The sequence below is a fragment of the Salminus brasiliensis genome, chromosome 1, assembly GCF_030463535.1.
Source record: "Salminus brasiliensis chromosome 1, fSalBra1.hap2, whole genome shotgun sequence".
In the NCBI taxonomy this organism is placed as follows: Eukaryota; Metazoa; Chordata; class Actinopteri; order Characiformes; family Bryconidae; genus Salminus; species Salminus brasiliensis.
Genome location: NC_132878.1, coordinates 23,657,748 through 23,676,328, shown reverse-complemented (window position 1 = coordinate 23,676,328; position 18,581 = coordinate 23,657,748). Strand labels below are relative to the sequence as shown.

The 18,581-nt window shown below is 40.2% G+C and overlaps 1 protein-coding gene across 6 annotated transcripts in view; it reads left to right on the top strand.

The window, feature by feature from the left end:
- The window catches only part of specc1 (sperm antigen with calponin homology and coiled-coil domains 1), a 131,355-nt gene that overhangs the window by 62,668 nt on the left and 50,106 nt on the right, over positions 1 to 18,581 (top strand). For 5 of the 6 annotated variants that reach the window (XM_072674972.1, XM_072674996.1, XM_072674987.1 and 2 more), the window contains 5 exons: positions 676 to 2,255; positions 7,271 to 7,478; positions 9,418 to 9,491; positions 9,802 to 9,977; positions 18,302 to 18,486. In XM_072674972.1, the coding sequence (XP_072531073.1) occupies positions 676 to 2,255; positions 7,271 to 7,478; positions 9,418 to 9,491; positions 9,802 to 9,977; positions 18,302 to 18,486 (2,223 nt within the window). Of the gene's footprint in view, positions 1 to 675; positions 2,256 to 7,270; positions 7,479 to 9,417; positions 9,492 to 9,801; positions 9,978 to 14,544; positions 16,785 to 18,301; positions 18,487 to 18,581 lie in introns of those variants that run through there. The other variant, XM_072675009.1, reaches the window with a different exon arrangement.

Genomic DNA, 18,581 nt, shown 5'->3' with positions numbered 1-18,581 from the left:
TCTAGAATATTCCCAGCACTGCAGGAGTATTGTCATCAGTTGTAACAAGAGCCCCCCCATTTTGCTGTTTTTGTTGGTGTTTGCTGATTATTCTAAAACCAACAATAAAACCTTTCACCAGTCTCTCTTCACATAGGGCTTTCAGAATACCAGCCATTCTACAGACCTCTCTGGAACGATAGGCTGTATGGCTTTCTGATGCCACTCAGATGCCAGTTCCCTTGTTTCTACTGGACTGCTATAGTTACAATACGGAAAGGCAGTGCCTGGTGGCCATTGGAATATAACAGTACAACACATCTTTTATCCAGTCATGGACTGAATGAATGACCTCTCATACTGATACTTTGAGCCTTGAACAATGACATGAACTAAAAGGCTGTATTGTTCCATATATTTCAAGTCAACAATGAGAAGCTTTTTAATATGAATTAAACATAGACATCTAGATTAATGTTAATGTTAACAACATTAATGTTAAATTAGTCCGAAGTAATGTTTCATTGTTTGTTACAGGAATGAATTCCTACAGATTTTTGTTCCTAAACATATTGTTATTGAAGCCCTCACATGCATACACACATCTGTGTGAATAAAGACTCGATTAACATTCCGGTGCTTTAAAACAGATTTGTATATGCCATAAGCAATAATACTTGCTTTGTCTCTCTATAGGTGTCCAGTCAGGCAAAAAGTCAGGGATACCTGCTCCCCGGGAAATCCCTCAGACCATCTCTAGGGAACGCACCTCACTAAGAGACCAACTGAAGTCCTCTAATACCAAGAAATTGATTCCCAGTGCCAGCACCTCCAGCTTGTCCACCCTAGCAAAGCACGGGTCACGCGGATCTATCAAGACCAAGACAGAGGCTGAGAGTGCGGATAAGGCACTCCTGGAGTGCCAGGTCAAGGAGCTCCTGGCTGAGGCCAAAGCCAAGGAATTTGAGATCAGCAAGTTGCGGATGGAGCTGCAGCGATGCAGAGGCAAAGGTTCACCACAGGAAGCTGGCACACCAGATGGGATCTCAGATGGGGAGCAAACAGAGCTGCAAAACTCAGATGCGCAGACCTTAGTTGGAGAGCTGAGGGAGAAGAATGGACGCTTTCAGAGGGAGCTGGCTGCTTTACGGGAGGAGAACCAAGCCCTGAAGGAAAAGCTAATCTCAATGGAAATTTCTCCAGTCTCCAGTGGTAATACCACAGCAACTTCCACATCACTAACCAGTCCAACCACAACTTCTACATCAATAACCAGTCCATCCAAACCTTCTGTTAATGGCGTCCTACCAGAGAGTGCCAGCACTGAAGTGGAAAAAGGTGGACCACTGAATGGAAGTCCAATCAAAACCTCTGTATCGTCCGGTAGCGACCTCACCAAAGGCTCTCCATCACCATCTCCAGACTCCTCAGAGTTTGAGAAGATTCCATCTCGCTCAGATTCTGTCAGCAGCAGCACCAAGGGTGTTACTTTGGGGGCCATGGAACGAGACCTGTCAGTGGAATGCTTGACAGAACGCATCCAAAAAATGGAAGAGAGCCACCACAGCACAGCAGAGGAACTCCAGGCTACCCTGCAGGAGCTGGCTGACCAGCAGCAGGTTGTGCAGGAGCTGACAGTAGAGAATGAGCGACTGGCTGAGGAGAAAGGTCTCCTTCAAACCTCATTACAACAACAGAGGGAGCGTGTGGAGCTCCTGGCTCAAAAAAACGAGGCCCTTCTCCAGAGGCTTCGAGAGCAAGCCCAGAGTCATGAAGCTGAGGCCTCACGTGCCTCCAGGACAGCAGAGCTGGAGCAGCGTTTGGCCGAGCAGGTAGAGAACTCACGGTTTGAGAGGGAGAAGCTTGTGGACATTCAGCAGCAGCTGACCGGGAGCTTGAGAGCTTTGGAGAAGGAACACCAGGAGGCCCAGGCAACTGCAAGAGGCTTGAATGAAGAGCTGGAGCTCCTCCGCCAGCGGCTGGAGAGAGAAAAGGAGACAGGAGCAGAGGCAGTAAAGTTGGCAGAAGAAGAGCATCAAGCTGTGGAGACTCTAAAAGCAGAGAATGAGCGCTTAAAGGGCCAAGTAGAGACAGAGAAGCAGAAGGTGGTGGAGCTGAAGGTGGTGCAAAGTGCCAGCAACAGTACAGAGCTGCAAGCCTTGCTGAAACTGGCCCATGCAGACAGAGACAAGTTGGAGGTCAGCTGTTCTGAGCTAAGGCAAGAGCTACTGCAGGCACACAATGAATTGGAGCGTCTTCAGGAGTTGCTCAACAAGGTATGTGTAATTTGACCATTAAAGTTATAGTTCAATACAAAAATAATTTTACCTTAATATCCCATTGCAGTCAATAAGCCAAGCAGTGTTTGATATCTGAGGTTTGCATCTTTAGTTTTTCACTGGAGCTAAAAAGCTGTTGTAGCTAGGGAGTAGTGGAAGGAAGGTTTTGTTGTATTTTCTCAAAATAACTTTTAATCCAATTGTATTACCAATATTTGAAATGCAAGTCCTAGTCAGTTAAATGAATAGGGTAGATTATGTTAATTGTAAGAGGTAGAATATCCATCGTATGTATGTGGAGCCCTAACCCATTTTGTCTACTTTGAGTTGCACCCACTGCTGACACAAATGTGCAAATGCTCACGCACTATACTCTTTGGAGCAGATAAACAAACCTATTGACACCATGCCCTATGCCAAATTCTAGTAAGTAATCTTCCCTGGGCAGTAGAGACATTTACTCCATTAAAAGCAGGATAAACTCTTTAAACTCTCTAAACACCCTTAATTTCAGAAGAAACAATGCATGAGCAGGTGTCCAAATACATTTGTCCTTATGTTGTATTTATATAATCTTTGCCGTTGTCTTAAAAATGTAATTTACCACCACGTGTATGTTCTCTATTCAGGAACTCTGTGATGAAACAAGATGTTCTGTTCCTCAGTGGTAGAATTTTGCAAGCAAAGCCTAATGGGAGGATGTACCTTGTTTTAATGCCAGTCACTCCCTTTTTGCAGGAAATCTTCTGTATTAGAAACAATAAAGGGAAAAGTAGACTATGCTAGGAAAGCACTGCACAGATGGAATACGTAGGTCAAATGAAGGCCAGTAATGTTTATCTTCAACTAGTTGGAGGTATTTAAGAGCTGAAAAAAACAAGCTGTTGCGAGAAGGCCGTTAACAGATGGTTTTCAGGTAGGAGTCAGGTAGGAGTAGGGGGTATACTGGTATAAAAATGATCTAGTAATGTGGTACAATATCATGGAACGGTCCACTAGAGATGTGAGATTAGAGTGTTTTTGGTGTTTTGGGCTTTTAGTACGGTGAAGCTGATGCCGAGGTGATACTGATTAAGGGTAGAGCTTGATGCCACATTAGCCTTTCTAAGCAAACTTGGTGATGCATCATCGTGCAGGTCTTTTGATTTGTTCCTGCATCGTCTCTCAGGATGAAATGTACTTTTTGGAATCAACCACATTTAAAACACTACACCATCTGTAGTAGTCTATAAATGTCCTAGTAAACCTGCACTAAGGGAGTGTCTTTACTCACTGATACTTATCATACTGGACTGAGTGATGGACTTTTGGAAGCGGTATCCAGTTAGGAGTGTCTTTACTTTGCTTTCCTCACAAGTAGTGTTAGTGTTGCACATTCTGCAAATATGTGCGTTTAAAACAGAAGTGGTAAAATCAGATGATTGGCTGAATTCTTGTCTGATTGCATGTTTGGTCTAAAAATCTGCCAATACGATACATAGTTGACCAATCCTTTCATCTCTACCGCAATGAGCTCTTTGTTTATAAAAAGCTTGTTCATTTTGTTTATTTTTTATTATCCAGCTGTGCAGCCAACACTAGAAGCTACTAGAGTTGCAATCTGTGCCTCACTGTGTTAGAAAGAAACCCTGTTTTATTTTGTAACTTTGAAGTGCTTATTAGTAATGTATTGTAACCATCTTCATAGGAAAGGGCTGACTGCTCGCTGGTTGAGACAATGGACCATAAACAAGGTGTGATACTGTGCTTCTGCATCCTTGTCAAGCCAGTATCAGACCACAGCAATTGCTGTATTCTACCTAAAGCCGCATGAAAACATTGAATATAATAAGAACTGTAAAACGTCTTCTGTAAAACTGGATCTCCTTCATGAAATGCAAAATAGTTCTGGGTACCTGGTGGTAGAGACAGGCTTAATTCAGCAAAGCACTGACAAAGGGAAGTTTGCAGTGTAGTGGATGATAAGAATATGGGTGAATGGGGTGGGCTGGGCCCTGTGTGGAACCCTAAGTGTAAGCTGCGGGATTTTTTATCATCTTTTCCTGTCGTATTTCACTTGTAATTAACTTCTTCAGGGAAGCTGACTGTGTTGGCATCATTGTGTAGGGTCATGACACTGAAGTTAAAGAACTCGTATTTAGCAATGAGAAGATGAGGAAGGCAGGGTGCTGTTGAAAGCCAGTGGCACATTTGGCCATGTTTACAGCCTTTCATCACGGTTGAGACACTTTTCATCATAATGACTGTTCATGGGCTGATTATGGATGGACCTTAAAGTGGTATTTCTCTTGGCTGGTAGAGTAATGACAAATTGGGGGCACACACATAGACACAAAGTGTAGCCATCTATCTTACTATTACAAGACAAGACAGACAGAACATTCTGTGTGAGAAAAGCTAGTGAAAGTGTCTTAGTCCACAAGGGTTACTGCAGTCAACCACAATGTCCATTTACTCTTTCGTGTTTTGTGCATGGAATACTAGAAAATTAGAGACTATCTTCCATAAATGCACTAAAAAAAACACTGCCATTGCCTCGTTGGCAATTGTGAATGTTGTTGTGGTTATTCAGTTTGAAGTCCACATCATTCTCAAAAATGCAAACAGTTATGAGTCTTATAAGACATGAACATCAGTGGCACCTCATTGCTGTCCCAACACATGACCTCAGCATACCCCTTCATAGGCAGAATGAACCCTGGCTTTAGTGTTTTTTGTCTAAACCAATGCCAGTGAGCCAAACCCTGTGGCTTGATTCTTGCTCTTCGGCACTCTATAACTAAGCACAGTCCAATAGCCATTTGGGCTAAAAGTTCTAGTCGAAGGGCGAGGTCCAGAGTGACTCAGATGTTGATGATGTCATGGCTGAGGGAAGGTTCTATTCTGTTCTTTGCTGGGTGGTCCAGCTGTCACATTATCCATGCCATGAACAGCACCACAACACTCTGAAGATGAGGTAGCTGCTCTGGCATCATTAAACTCAATAGCATAATTTCTATGCCTTGGCACACTTTAGCACAACATGTTTGTGTTTGACGTAATTGGTTCTGGTGTGTGTTAAGCATTATGAGTGGCATAGGGCATTGGGTTTCTTCCTTGTGTACAGGAATGTTTTGGAAATGCATCCACGGTCATGTCACATTGGTGTTTCTTACTTCTCACATGTAGGCCTGTCATGATTTATTGATTCATTCATAAATTTCTTGATAAAAATTGGATTTCAAATGCATATTTGTGATAGATCAGCAGTGGCTAGTTTGCCGTTTGTATGGTGACTCTACTGCTCTACTTACTACTCTACTGTAAGGAAAAGAGCCCAATGGGAGGAATATATATGAAATTTTATCCAGATTCTGCATTTTGTATTATTAAAGGTTCCTATCTTATCTTTTTCCAAGATAGGAATATTCTTTGATTAGCTATGGATCTGTAGATTATTACTAATATAATCAGTAACTAATGCAATTGACTGTGGTAATTGGCAGCCCTGCTCAAAGGGTTTCATCAAGTTTCCTCATCTAATGACCCTGACACAATTTCTTTTACAAAGCTAGAACTACTTAGCATGTAAGTAACTAACTATGTCCAACTGAGACTACAATAGGCAAATTGTACTGCACCTAGGTATAACAGGCAACAGGATGTGTTAGTCATGTTAGTGATCAAGAGACGGGCAGCTGTGACGTACTGCGAAGAGTTGTGACAATATTGATGTTCACAAAGACGATGCATGCACAAGTCCTGTCCCGCATTGTTTGTTTAAGTAGTCATTACCTGTTCGTGTGCTTGAGCAAAGGAGGTAGTCTGTGTACTGAGTCATCTTAGATACATAAACTTGCTGTAGCTGTTACACTACATGGACAGAAGTATTGGGACACACCTCTTAATCATCAATTAATTCAGGTGTTTTATTCAGTCCTATTGTCACAGGTGTATACAATTAAGCACCTAGTCATGCAGTCTGCCTTTACAAATACTAGTGAAAGAATGGGTGGTTCTAAAGAGCTCACTGAATTTAAGTGTGGTTCTGTAATAGGATGCCACTGTTGGAGCAATTCAGTTTGTGAATTTTTTCCCACCATGTGAGTGGTATTACTGAAACAGTAGAAGCGTTTTAGAAACCACAGACAACTCAGCCACAAAGTGGCAGACCATGTAATGTTACAGAGTGGGGTCGCAGAGAGCTGAGGAGCATAATGAATAAAAATTGCCTCAAAAACGGCATCGACTCAAAAACTGCAATTCCAAAACTGATTACCAATCGTGCTTTTAGAGCTGTACAGCTGTATTAATGCCTATGGATTTCAAATGGGATGTCATAAACGCTCATGAAGGTGAAATATATCAGTGTACAAATACTTTTTTGCCATGTATTGAATGTCAAGGTATTCAAAAGACATTTAGTAGATTTAGTAATGAGTTATACCATTCATAGAGTACATGGGACACTATTTTGCACTAGGTCCTGGACAAAGTGTAGGTTGTTTGAGATAAACAGAATTGATCAGAGATAACTCCTCAATATCAGCATAACTGTGATTGACAACCGTGTCATATCAGTCAGTAGTATGCATTTTCATTATTCTATCCTGCTGTTTAAACTAAATGAGAGACAAGTGTTTAATTGAATAATAAATTGTGATTAATCATGATTAAGCATGGCTGTCACTAAGCTTCACAATGATGATGATAAATGAGAGGCTTGTAGGTGTATTGAGGAGTCTTGGTCAGTTTGTCACTGTAGTTTTACTGAAACTGTTTTTCATCATAGCTGCAATTTTGTCTTAAAACATGTTTTATTAATACAATGAATTTAGATCTGCTCCAATAAACATGTTACCAGGCTACTTTGTATCATACATTTATGTCTTCAAGAATGTTGATAACGTGGCCTGGTGCACTGTCCGTTAGATCCATGCACACAATTACCAACATAACAAACATGCTTTAGAAGCTGGCCTTTATCCCGGTCTTTTTTTAATATGTTACTGTCTCATGTTTTGTGAGTGCAGACTGATGAAGACCGGCAGCAGCATAAGGACAGATTAGAGAAACAGGAGCAGGATCACAAAGCCTGTCTGCTTGCTTTGGAGGAAAAGAGCAAAGAAGGAGAGAACCAGATCAGAGACCTGAAGGAGACCATTTTTGAGCTGGAGGACCAGGTGGAGCAGCAGCGGGCGGTCAGACTTCACACCAACCAGACCATCCTGGACTTGGAGAGTATGACCTTTAGCTCTCTCTCTCTCTCTCTCTCTCTCTCTCTCTCTCTCTTTCCTCTTTCTCTCACACTGTCTGTCTGTGAGGAACACTTCTGAAATATGTACAACCCTCTTTCCATCTCTTCACAACACTTTGCAGGCTTATATAACTGACTACATAGCTGTTTCCTCTCTGCCATCTTTAGCACACTGGAGCTGCTTAGAGAAAAAAGATTACTGAATCATGGTATCAGGTAATATTTAGGTTTGCAGAGAGTGAATGAGTGCATGCTTCATCAGTGATGGAAATACATGCTAAAACATTGTCTTACAGATCTGGCATAGCTTGTTTTTAGTGGACTGTTTTTTGTTTGCTTTCCTAAAGTGACACTAAAGAGAACTGCACACAGTGCTGTAAATGGAAACCAGACAGAAACCATATTTGTTTAGCTTGGGAGGAGGACAAATGCTCTGTACGTTTCCATCTCTCACCTTCTGTTTCCTGTGATGACGTTCTTCCTCTCCACTACCACCCATCTCCTCTCCATTCTTCATTCCTCTCCCAGTCCTGTGTCTGTTTATCAAAGAGGAATGGGGTCTGATGTGATAATTGTCCTGGTCCCTCGTGCTGAGCTGGTCTGCATAGATGCTGTTTGATACACTAAAATCACCACATGATGAGCTATATTTCTAACTCTGAAAAAAAGGTTTTATTCATTACAAAGAAAGGGCTGTTTTTGCTGTTGAGTTTGCATGCTTAATGTAGGCATTGCACACTTAGCTAACATCAGTTTAGATGATAGCTCTAGGAGTAATCTATTTCAGGAGTGATCTCCCAGATGAGGTGTAGTTTGGATAAAAACGCTTGTGTCCATAGTTATTATACTTGCTTTATATATATATATATAACTATCCTTTTTTAACATAGGGACACGTAGATGCTAAAAAAGCTAGCTAGCTTCTATTATGTTGAAATAAGCAGGTGAAAGGTTGTCATTGTAGTAAAAAGTAACTAGCCAGGTTGGGTGGGAGTCACCATAGTCAAAACAAGTTCTTAAAGTTAAGAGTTAAAGCAACATTATGTAGCATTTTTACCTTAAAATAACAACTTCAGCTTTTCTCTTTGGGAGAACTGTGTAATGCTACACAGCTGTAGTATTTGTGTAAATTCCTGCAGTATTGCTCAACCACTAAGCCCATGTGCTTTCTCAGTCCAGAAATTTACGTATAAAGCGTGTCCTGGCTCAAAGTTCGGCCTACATTCTCCCAATACCAGGTCTCCCTTTCAACTGCATTCTCTTCCCTTACTACAAGCATACATTAAAGGCATGGTCCAAACTAGCAAACAACTAATTGCCAGTTAATACTCAGGTCCTGCATAATGTGTAAAATGTATGAAATATAATTCCTGACAGTTCTATGTAGTATAGTGTTACACATGAAGGTGAAAATGTGACACTAATAGCATATATTTCCAAGCACTTGCATCTGTGGTTCCCCACAATATAGCCAATGGGGAAAATACTTATGACAAATGTAAAAACGTTATCTTGCTTCCTTGAATTTACGTAACTCACATAGTGACTATTTTCTCTGAGCCATCAGATGAATAGCTCTCAGTCATTAACACACTGGAGCAGCTGCTAAAAACCGCCTGTGTATGGCTGCCCAAAGATGCACACACAGTGGCAGAGACCCATTGTGGGGGATTGGACACGGCAGTCTGGGTGGACTGATATAACTGAGCTGTTTCGCTCTAATCCCTCTCACTCCATTTCTCTCACAAGCCACTCAATACAGGAATCCTTTACATACCATGCCCCCCTCTCTCTCTTTTCCAGTATTTAATTAATACATGTACTTCTTTATTATTTTTGTCAGTTATATATGTTTTAAATGTTATGTCTATAAATGTTGTAAATGTTTTAAACACATGGTTCCCTTTGGCTTCTATTTTACAGATCAGATCAAGAGGCTGGATGAGCATAAGGTTGAGCACGACAAGCAGATGAAAGCCATGAGCAAACAGATGAAGGTAGGATTTCCATTTTTTAGAAAAGTAAATAACCCTTGGGGCTTTTGATACAAAGTGTCAGGTTTCATTTAGTTAATGTGGACTGATGGCATAGTGGTCAAAACAGATGCCATATTCCTATCACGGTGCATTTTGCCTAAATAACTGCAGGTATGACTGCAATTTTCAATGTCATTTCTCATTAATCAGTACGTAATTGTAAATGACAAAACCATGACCAGCTAATTCTGGTTTCCAGGGTGGACATTTTCCCTGGTACACCAAGTAGCTAATCTGCTCAAGCCTGATTTTTCGTGCTGTGTGTGTGCAGGAAGAGACGGAGGAGTGGCGGCGTTTCCAGGCTGACCTACAGACGGCGGTGGTTGTGGCAAATGATATAAAAGTGGAAGCACAGCAGGAGGTGCGCATGCTGCGGAGGCGGCTGCAGGAGGAGCAAGAGCGCAGTTCCAGACTGGCCTCAGAGCTGGAGCAGATTCAGGGGGCCAGGTACAGTATAACTCCCAAACAGCAGGGGGCACCACTCAACATACTCAATCCTCTGAATCACCAGTGTCAAGCCACATATCTCACTTGCCCTGTTCCAAGGAAATTCACACTTGCATATACTCTGTGATATACTGTATGACCTATGCTATGTTCGGATAACCTGTTAGCACTTTTCTGCACACAAGTGCTCCCAATGTAATGAACTGAGGGTGGCAGTGAAAATGTATGGCATAGTGGTCAAAACAGATGCCATATTCCTATCACGGTGCATTTTGCCTAAATAACTGCAGGTATGACTGCAATTTTCAATGTCATTTCTCATTAATCAGTACGTAATTGTAAATGACAAAACCATGACCAGCTAATTCTGGTTTCCAGGGTGGACATTTCCCCTGGTATACCAAGTAGCTAATCTGTCCAAGCCTGATTGTTTCGTGCTGTGTGTGTGTGTGTTCAATGTAATGAACTGAGAGTGGCAGTGAAAATTTATTGTAGACTATTTCTAACAATAACACAACGTAGTGTAGACACTGTGTAGTAGAGATTAGAACTGCTGTGTATTGGTATCGGATGATTTTCAGTCCAAATATGCAATAATTTAGCTGATCCTGGGAGCTGGATATGACCCATTTTTGCCAGTTGCTGCATCAATGTGCATCACAAGACGCTGTGGTTCCTTATTCAACTGCTAAATGGCTATTCGGGCGAATCTCTCAAATGCAGAAACCCATTGAAACCACTGTTAAATTCTTCTCAGAGTGCTGAGTGCCTGGTGTTTTTATTTTGTTGTTTCGGACTCAACCTCAGATATTTGTAGAATGTGTAACACTAATGTGTCTCGTAGGGGAAGCAGAGTAAAGACATCAATAAGCAGATTCCCCCTCTTGAGAGTGCACCACTCAGTATCAGTGAGTAACAACACTTTGAGCTAACGTTACACAGTTACAGACTCGTAGCTGGTGCTCAGTGGTTGATTACAAAAAGTAAAGTACATTTAGTCTTGAGGGACGATGCACACAACATTGCAGAAGCTCTGCACGATGCTGTATTACCAAGTTTGTCTGGAAAGACCCACTCTCGTTTAGTATCGCCCCCAAAAACACAGAGGAGCCCATCTCTACTATGTAGTGCACTGTTGGTTTAATGTGGGTCAGTTTATATCAGAAATGAATACATCTACTGCGGTAAGCAGCAGTAGCTTCTAAATTAAAGCCTGAAATGAGTCTGTACTTTCTCTATTCTGTCTGTATGTCCATCCCAATCCAGGACTGTAAGCTTGTTTTTCACCTCTTACACAGTTGTATCTGTCATATGTTCTAATCGTGGAGGTCTGATTGATCGATTTTGTACAGTGTAAATCTCACATTGCGTAGTCAGGATAATATTTTAATATCTAGATCTCCTCAAATCCAGTCATGGGGTTTTATGGCTTATAGGTTTAGAGATTTCTGGTAAACTCAGTTGATGAAGAGCCAAATCACAAGCAATGCTTCACCCACTGTACTGCTTCTTTTTGTCCTCTGCTCTCTCTTGTTTTCTTTTTGTCTGTTTTTTGTTTTAATGTGTAGTTGCTGCAAAACCCTGTCCTTTCGTCTCACACTTCTGCACTTCAATCCAGTTTGACAACTGCTGTCTGACCTGTGGGTCCTGACTTCAATCACAAGTGCATGTTCATTAAGACACACTCTTACACACACACTCACACACACACACACACACACACACACACACACACTCAGCATTGAAAAGAAATGGACAGATGTACCCTGTGCAATATACCTATTATCAGTAAAACTGATTTGATAGTGATATATGTATCCGTGCACATCTGGGCCTGTTACAATAATTACATTCTCGTGTATGGACATGACCTCAGTTGTTTTTGCTGACCTCAGTATTGCCCATTGTGTTTACTTAGCAAGGTGAGCCCACTAATGTAAATGCAATGCAATTTTGTTTATTACAATTATTTCTGGAACAACGTATCACCCACTCTCCCAAAAAAACTAAAAATAGATATTGTGACTGGCATATGCACATCTGATATTTACTGTTCTGTAGTTTTATCTACTATTATATCCACAAACAAAGTACAACTGTTCTTTATCAGTAACCCAGTCCTGGACTGAACCACATAATTAGTTGAATTACAGAATATACCACAAAATTAGGTGATGGGCAATTATCACTAGAAAGTCTCAGTTTGTATTTTTGAAGATTTTAAAGGTGTGTTTAATAGCTCTATAACTCCCAACAGCATACTTACTTCTTACAAAATACTACTTACCTGCAACCGAGATAAATGATCACCCAGCTAGTTAATTTTGCCATTATATTATTTCTTTTTCTTTTTTTTTTAACAGTTGAATGACTTTTCACCTGTTCTTTACAGTAGTGATAAGAGGTATTCCTAGGATTACTAGTAACTAGTTTTTTAGATATTTCGGTTTTAAAATGTGTTATATAATAATATTTTGCCACATCGCCCAACCTTAGTTTAAACACCCATCCCATTTTAGTCTAAGACTAGGTTTATTCTCTGTCTAGGAGACCAGCCTCATAGAACAGAATTAGCTGCTCCTGCACTATTAAGTGTATTGTGTCCTGGTTGTGTGTAGTGCCCTGTCCAGACTGTTGGCTGTTCTCTCTGTGTGTCAGTCCTCCTGCATGAGTCTGCTTAGCAGTACCTTTTCAACCGTTTCTCGCTCCACACGCCGCTCCTCTCTCTGACTTCCAGTAGCTTTTCTGTAGGAATAAGTGCAGTCATTTGTTGAATACTGATATCGGGATTGATTTATAATGATTGTGATATTTTTTTTCAGGGTTGCGCCAGATAAGTATGCCCGATCAGTATTTGAGAAATGCATCTTTGATTTTAAGAATAAAATTTAAAAGATAGTAATCTTTTACTACAAATGTCAGATCAGACTGTTGATCAGCCAAGACATGCTTATTGTGTCTAGATGAAGGTTATAACCCACCAGATAGTCTCATGTAGAATGCATGCCTAAATTAAGCATGCCAACTTGCCTTTATCTCAAATAACCTCGCTGTGATTTCCGACACTGTTATTTATTTAACTGACCACAGGCAAAATTCAGGTCCCTGGTAACATCAGATTCTGTTTTTAGCTGTACTTTTGTTTTGTTTTGTTTTAGATAACAATCTGCCATACAGTGTCGCAAACCACATAAGCAGGTCTGTCTAAGAATATGTATCAACTCCATGAGGTTTAAAGCAAATTTGTGATGATTTAGGCAGGTAGGTTGCAGGTTGATGCTAGTTGGTGAGGTATAAACTTCCATCTTCACCAGAGCAAAACTAAGAGAGCAAGCATGTCTTAGCTGATCATCTCAACTACATTAAAATAAGGGGAAACTTATTGCCAACTTAGTGCTTAAAACTAACATTACCTGATAATGCATTGTTAGAATGTGAATAACTAAGTGTAGTCTGTAAGACTTAAGTAGTATAAGTAGTGCCTTTGAGTTGCCAGATCATTAAAGATCTGCACACACCTGTACTTTACTCTCCCTACTGTGCACAAACGGACTAGCCAGCGTACCTTGCTATCCCCCTTTCCTAAGACGCTCCCTGAGGTCGCTCTCTAAAGGATTTTCCTCAGACGCGGCCACCTTTATATTACAGCCAGGTGAGTGTACCGCTAGCATCAGCTGAGTCATCACACAGAATGAGTAATGAATGGATGGATCTAGCAGAGTGGAAGAATTGCTGTGTTTAAGGAATATTTCAGAGCTTTTCAACCTAATCTCTGTCTGTAGTACCTGGTTAATTACCACAGACAGTCATTTTGACATGTTTCCCTGTACTTATAAAAGAACAGAAAACCCATTGACTCCAAACTCCCTTACAGTCGAAGCCAGTTGGCAGTTGCTTCAGTACATGCCTATTGGCTTCTGCTATTAGAGTGTTGCAAGTCAACTGGTTTTCAGTTATTTCCATAGAGCTAGAGATGGAGAATATGTTGGGAAATGCTGGAGTATTCCTATAAGAGCTTGTGTGTCTCCTAATCTCCTTACCCCACCAAATCCGCCTCTGCTTGAGATGATCCTAACATCTGATTGGCTGTGCTTTGTGTCATTTACTTTTAATAGGCCTTGTTCTGCTTTGCCTGGTTCTGGCATGGTTTGTTTTTTCCTTTAAAAAAAAAAAAAAAAAGTGCGCCACCTGCTGTTTGCTGTGTTCGCTGCCCCCTTCTGGCGTGAAGTCGACATGTCTCAAGCTTTTCTTAAAAGCTTGAACTTGAAAACAGACCACTCCTCTTCTTTGACATGAAGACCTATGCAGTTGACGAGAATTTCTTTAACCAATCAAAGGTCAAACATTCTGTTTTTGAGAACTGACAACTTTGTAGATGCATTGTAGACATGCATGATGGAAAAATGAGCATTTGCTGTGTTTATGAAGTGCATTTCACGAGTGAAGCTTGTTGAAATGATGATGCGGTCCTCCTTAGACATCAAATAAAGCTTGCTGTTATTTTTACAGGGTCATGCATGTGGCGACACATGTTCACACAGACACATTTGTCTCCTTTGTGTTTCAGAATCACTGCTGGAGCAGCATTTGAAAGCAACAAGACTGCGGTGGAAGGCCGATAGAGAATATTAATCTTTTACATCAAACAGATGCTCAAAAGGCAGTATTACAACACAGATTTATGTGTACAAGTATTGTGATTGGAAAAATATATATATATATATTGTTGACATGCTCAATCACAGATATACAAAATCTCCTGCAAAACATGTAATTGTGGAATATTTATTTACAGAAGCTGGATTTTAAATGTTTTATCACATATGTGAACATATCTTCTCATATGTATTTCAGATATGTAATGTATTTATCTAAATAATGAGGGGTATTCCAGCATTTCTTAACTAATCTTTAAATGGGGTAAACTACCACAGACAACAGTTTTAAACCCTGTGCTTAAAAGAGGACAGAAAAGCCATTTACTCACAACATAGCTATAACAGAAGCCAACAGGCACTTGCTGAATACTTTCTAAGTACAGAGAAATTAGTAGTTTTTTAAGACTTGGGCCCTCTATGTGGGTACTACTGGCCCCTCTTCTGCCATTTCAGTACCTTGTCCATTTTGCTAGCTATCCTTGCAGCTATTGCTGACCTGTTCTATGACATTACAGATGACTTGTTAAGTGGGAGCAGGGCAGCCTTAAATTCTTATTGGTTGGTACATACTTGGTTTTAACAATGTTTGATAACAGCTACCATTTGTAACCTAGTGACACATCATTATTAACCAAGAAAACTGATTGCAAAATGAACAAAGTCGAGGGATACTTTTATTGGCCTCAGTATGAGTCTATGTGTTGTAGATTTTGGCAGATGAGATTAGGTTTAAAAATGCTGGAATATCTCTTTAAGAAATCAAAGCTAATACTCTAGTTCATAGTTAATAACTAATGCACTTCTGTGTATAATTTGGCTTGAGCAAAACTGTAAATATGTGACATGCTCAGCACATTGAAAATGTGTGAAGAGACGAGCGGGATCTGAAAAAAAAGAAAAATGAACAAGCATACAGTGTGTATATTACACTAGTGTTTTGCCTGATGAACACTGTTCCTTTTTTCTTTTCTTTTCAGTGATAAACCTGACGCTATATTGTACTGCCTTAGACAAAAAGCCAACTTTTCTGAACAGGAAACTTACCAAACCAGCACTTTCTAGGTTTGCTTTATTGCTCTGTATTCATCAGTAAGAATGACTTGACAGCTTGATTTAATACAATTAACACATTTTTTTATTGGGTTACTGTAAATATTACAACCCAAAAGGTTCCACAGCTTGATTTGGTGTGTGGTTTCGAGGACTGTACTGTTCTTTCAGAATGTTTACATCAACAAGGATGTGCCTTGTGGTCTTGATTTTATGTATTTTTCTCTTTTAGCAGATCTAAAAGAACAGTTTTAGATAGATTTTAAACTGTCAAGAATAACATTGTTGTTCTCTTCAAATCATCAAACCTGTTCTGTACAAAACATCCTTTAAGCGATGTTGCTGTTAGGCAAAGCTGTTATATGAGAACCACCACTAGATGGCACAAAAATGATAAGATTATAGGAGTAAGTTGATTCCTCCAGTTTCTGTTGAGGCCTAAAGTGATGGTTTTAAGTCTGCCAAAGTCATTTAGCCACCTAAATAGCAAGTGCATTTAATCATGTGTCATCTTTGAAAATATGAAGATTAGACCCAAAACACTTAGATTTGTCTAATCCTGGCTTTCCTTCTCCAGTCCCATCTCTGATTTTGTATGAACAACCTGTGGTCTGCTTTATCTTTAAATGACATAATAGTTTAATCATCAATATGAAATCTTGCCTTTAGATTTTCTGACTTTAAACACAGAAGAGCCATTTAGATATCCTTATTCATTCTTTACTGCCTTTTTGCAAGTCTCAGGTTTCAGGCGACAGTGCCCTACAATGCCCTGCATGCTCAAATTCAGACGTTTTGATTTACTGGCACATGCTGATATGAAAACTTCAGGACATAAATCTTGCCGGAAACACGATTACGTGATCATTCAGGTCGTAAGCCTCAAAACCAAGCCATGTACTTAAAAAATCTGTGAATGTGCAAAGCTTTAATTTATTTACTGTTTAAACCAATGTTGTGCGTTACCATGACAACATGGACATCCGTGACCAAAATGCTGTCTATTTCCGATCACGTGGTTATTAATGTGTGATTGATGATTCACCTTTTTATCTTAACTGTTGTTGCTGTGAGGTTAATAAATCACATTTTCTTCATGGTTTTGTATGTCCGTGTGTGTTTCTTTAAGGCTGCTTCCTCTGGGAATTGCCTTTTATTTTCCCATGTTTCAGCGCATTTATTTACAGGAAGACAAACCAGGCAAATGGCCTGGGACCGTTTAAAACCCTGGATGTTTATGAAGTGTTAAACAATTTGTTGATTTTGTTGATAAGTTGTCTGTGAGTAGGTTGACTTGGGGATAATGTCTGATGTCAAATGTATCTTGTGTCAGTTTAGAGTGGAAGTATAATATTGAAGCAACATTTCAAACTGGGATCTAAAACTGTATTTCTGCAGCTATGGTCTATGCCAGGGGTTTCCAACCCTGGTCTCAAAGTACTAACTGTCCTACGTATTTGAGTGTTTGTCTGCTGTAAAATACCACCTCTTGTTCTCTTCAAGGTCTTGTTCATTACGTGATGCCTGGCACGGGGTACAGGACCAGGTTTGAGAACCCCTAGCCTAGGCTTGTGTATGTCTTGGCTTGAATATTTGTGGTTGTGCATCCCTATACTGCTGTTGAATGTTTGGTTGTTATTATGACGTAAGCTTGTATACAGTTTGTTTGTTTATCCCCATAGACATTAAAAAAGAACCCCTCTAATGTCACTATGATACAAGTACATTCTGAAAAATAAAGGCTGTTCAGATGGTTCTTCGAGTGATGCCAGAGCACACCACTTTTCTGGAACCATGTTTGTAATAGAGATGATTGTGAGTGTGATGAACGTTTAAGTGGGATAGGAACCTTTACATCAAGTGATGGCTCTTCAGACCTTTAAAAGGTTTTGTTTTACAAACATGATTCTCTATGAAACCAAAAGGGGTTCTTCAATGGCATCAGTCAAAGAACCATTTAAAGCACCATTTTTTTCAAGAGTGTATACTAGCAACACTCTTGCCACTATATAGAAGACCATAGCAATCATCCATCCATCCTCATCAACCTGCTCCCACAAATACAGTTTAAACTACAAAAAGTTTTATTGTGCCTAATAATGGAATAAGGTTTGGGATTGCATTCACTACATAATATTAAGTTTCCAGTTTAAAATGCTGTGCTGCCAAACTGAATCATATTGAAACTAGTGCTCTTTGGAAACAGCTACAAATTTGCCATCATGTTGTGCTTTGGCTTGGTTGGCTTGATTGCACAAACATACAAAAACTGTCTGATTCTAAGATCTTTCACATGCATATAAAACAAATATCCGAGATTTAAAACACTCCTAATTTAAGTGCTTTGACAAAAACAGTGCCATCATTATTTTAGTTAGGTTAATCATTAATAAGGTTAAGTCAACAAAACAATCCATATGTGAGCAAAGCCTAACTCAGTTGAACCATAGTACTGTAACACAATTCCAAATTGTGGTCTGAGCTACATGTGGAGTGTATATCAGACCTATTTAACCATTATTTGACTTGTTTAACCTGAAACTTCTGTTCAAGTCATGTACAAGTGCGTTGCACTACTGTGCTCTATATCTATGTGTGTGTGCGTATGATTGACAGGTCCCAGGTGGAGGAAGGAAGCCTGTTGGATTCTGACAGCAGCCCTCAGTGGTGTGGCATCTCAGTGACCCAGAATGCAGCCGGCAGTCTGCTGACCACTGGCAGCGGTAGTGGAAGCAGCACACCCTCAGAACCTGGAGCCACCGTTAAGTCCCTCATCAAATCCTTCGACACAGCCGTAAAGAGTGAGAACCTTCAGTCACGCCAGTCCTGTTTGTCTTTGTTACTTTTTTATTCTTTCTAGCTGCAAAGCATCTCATAGAACTGGCTTAGAACTCCC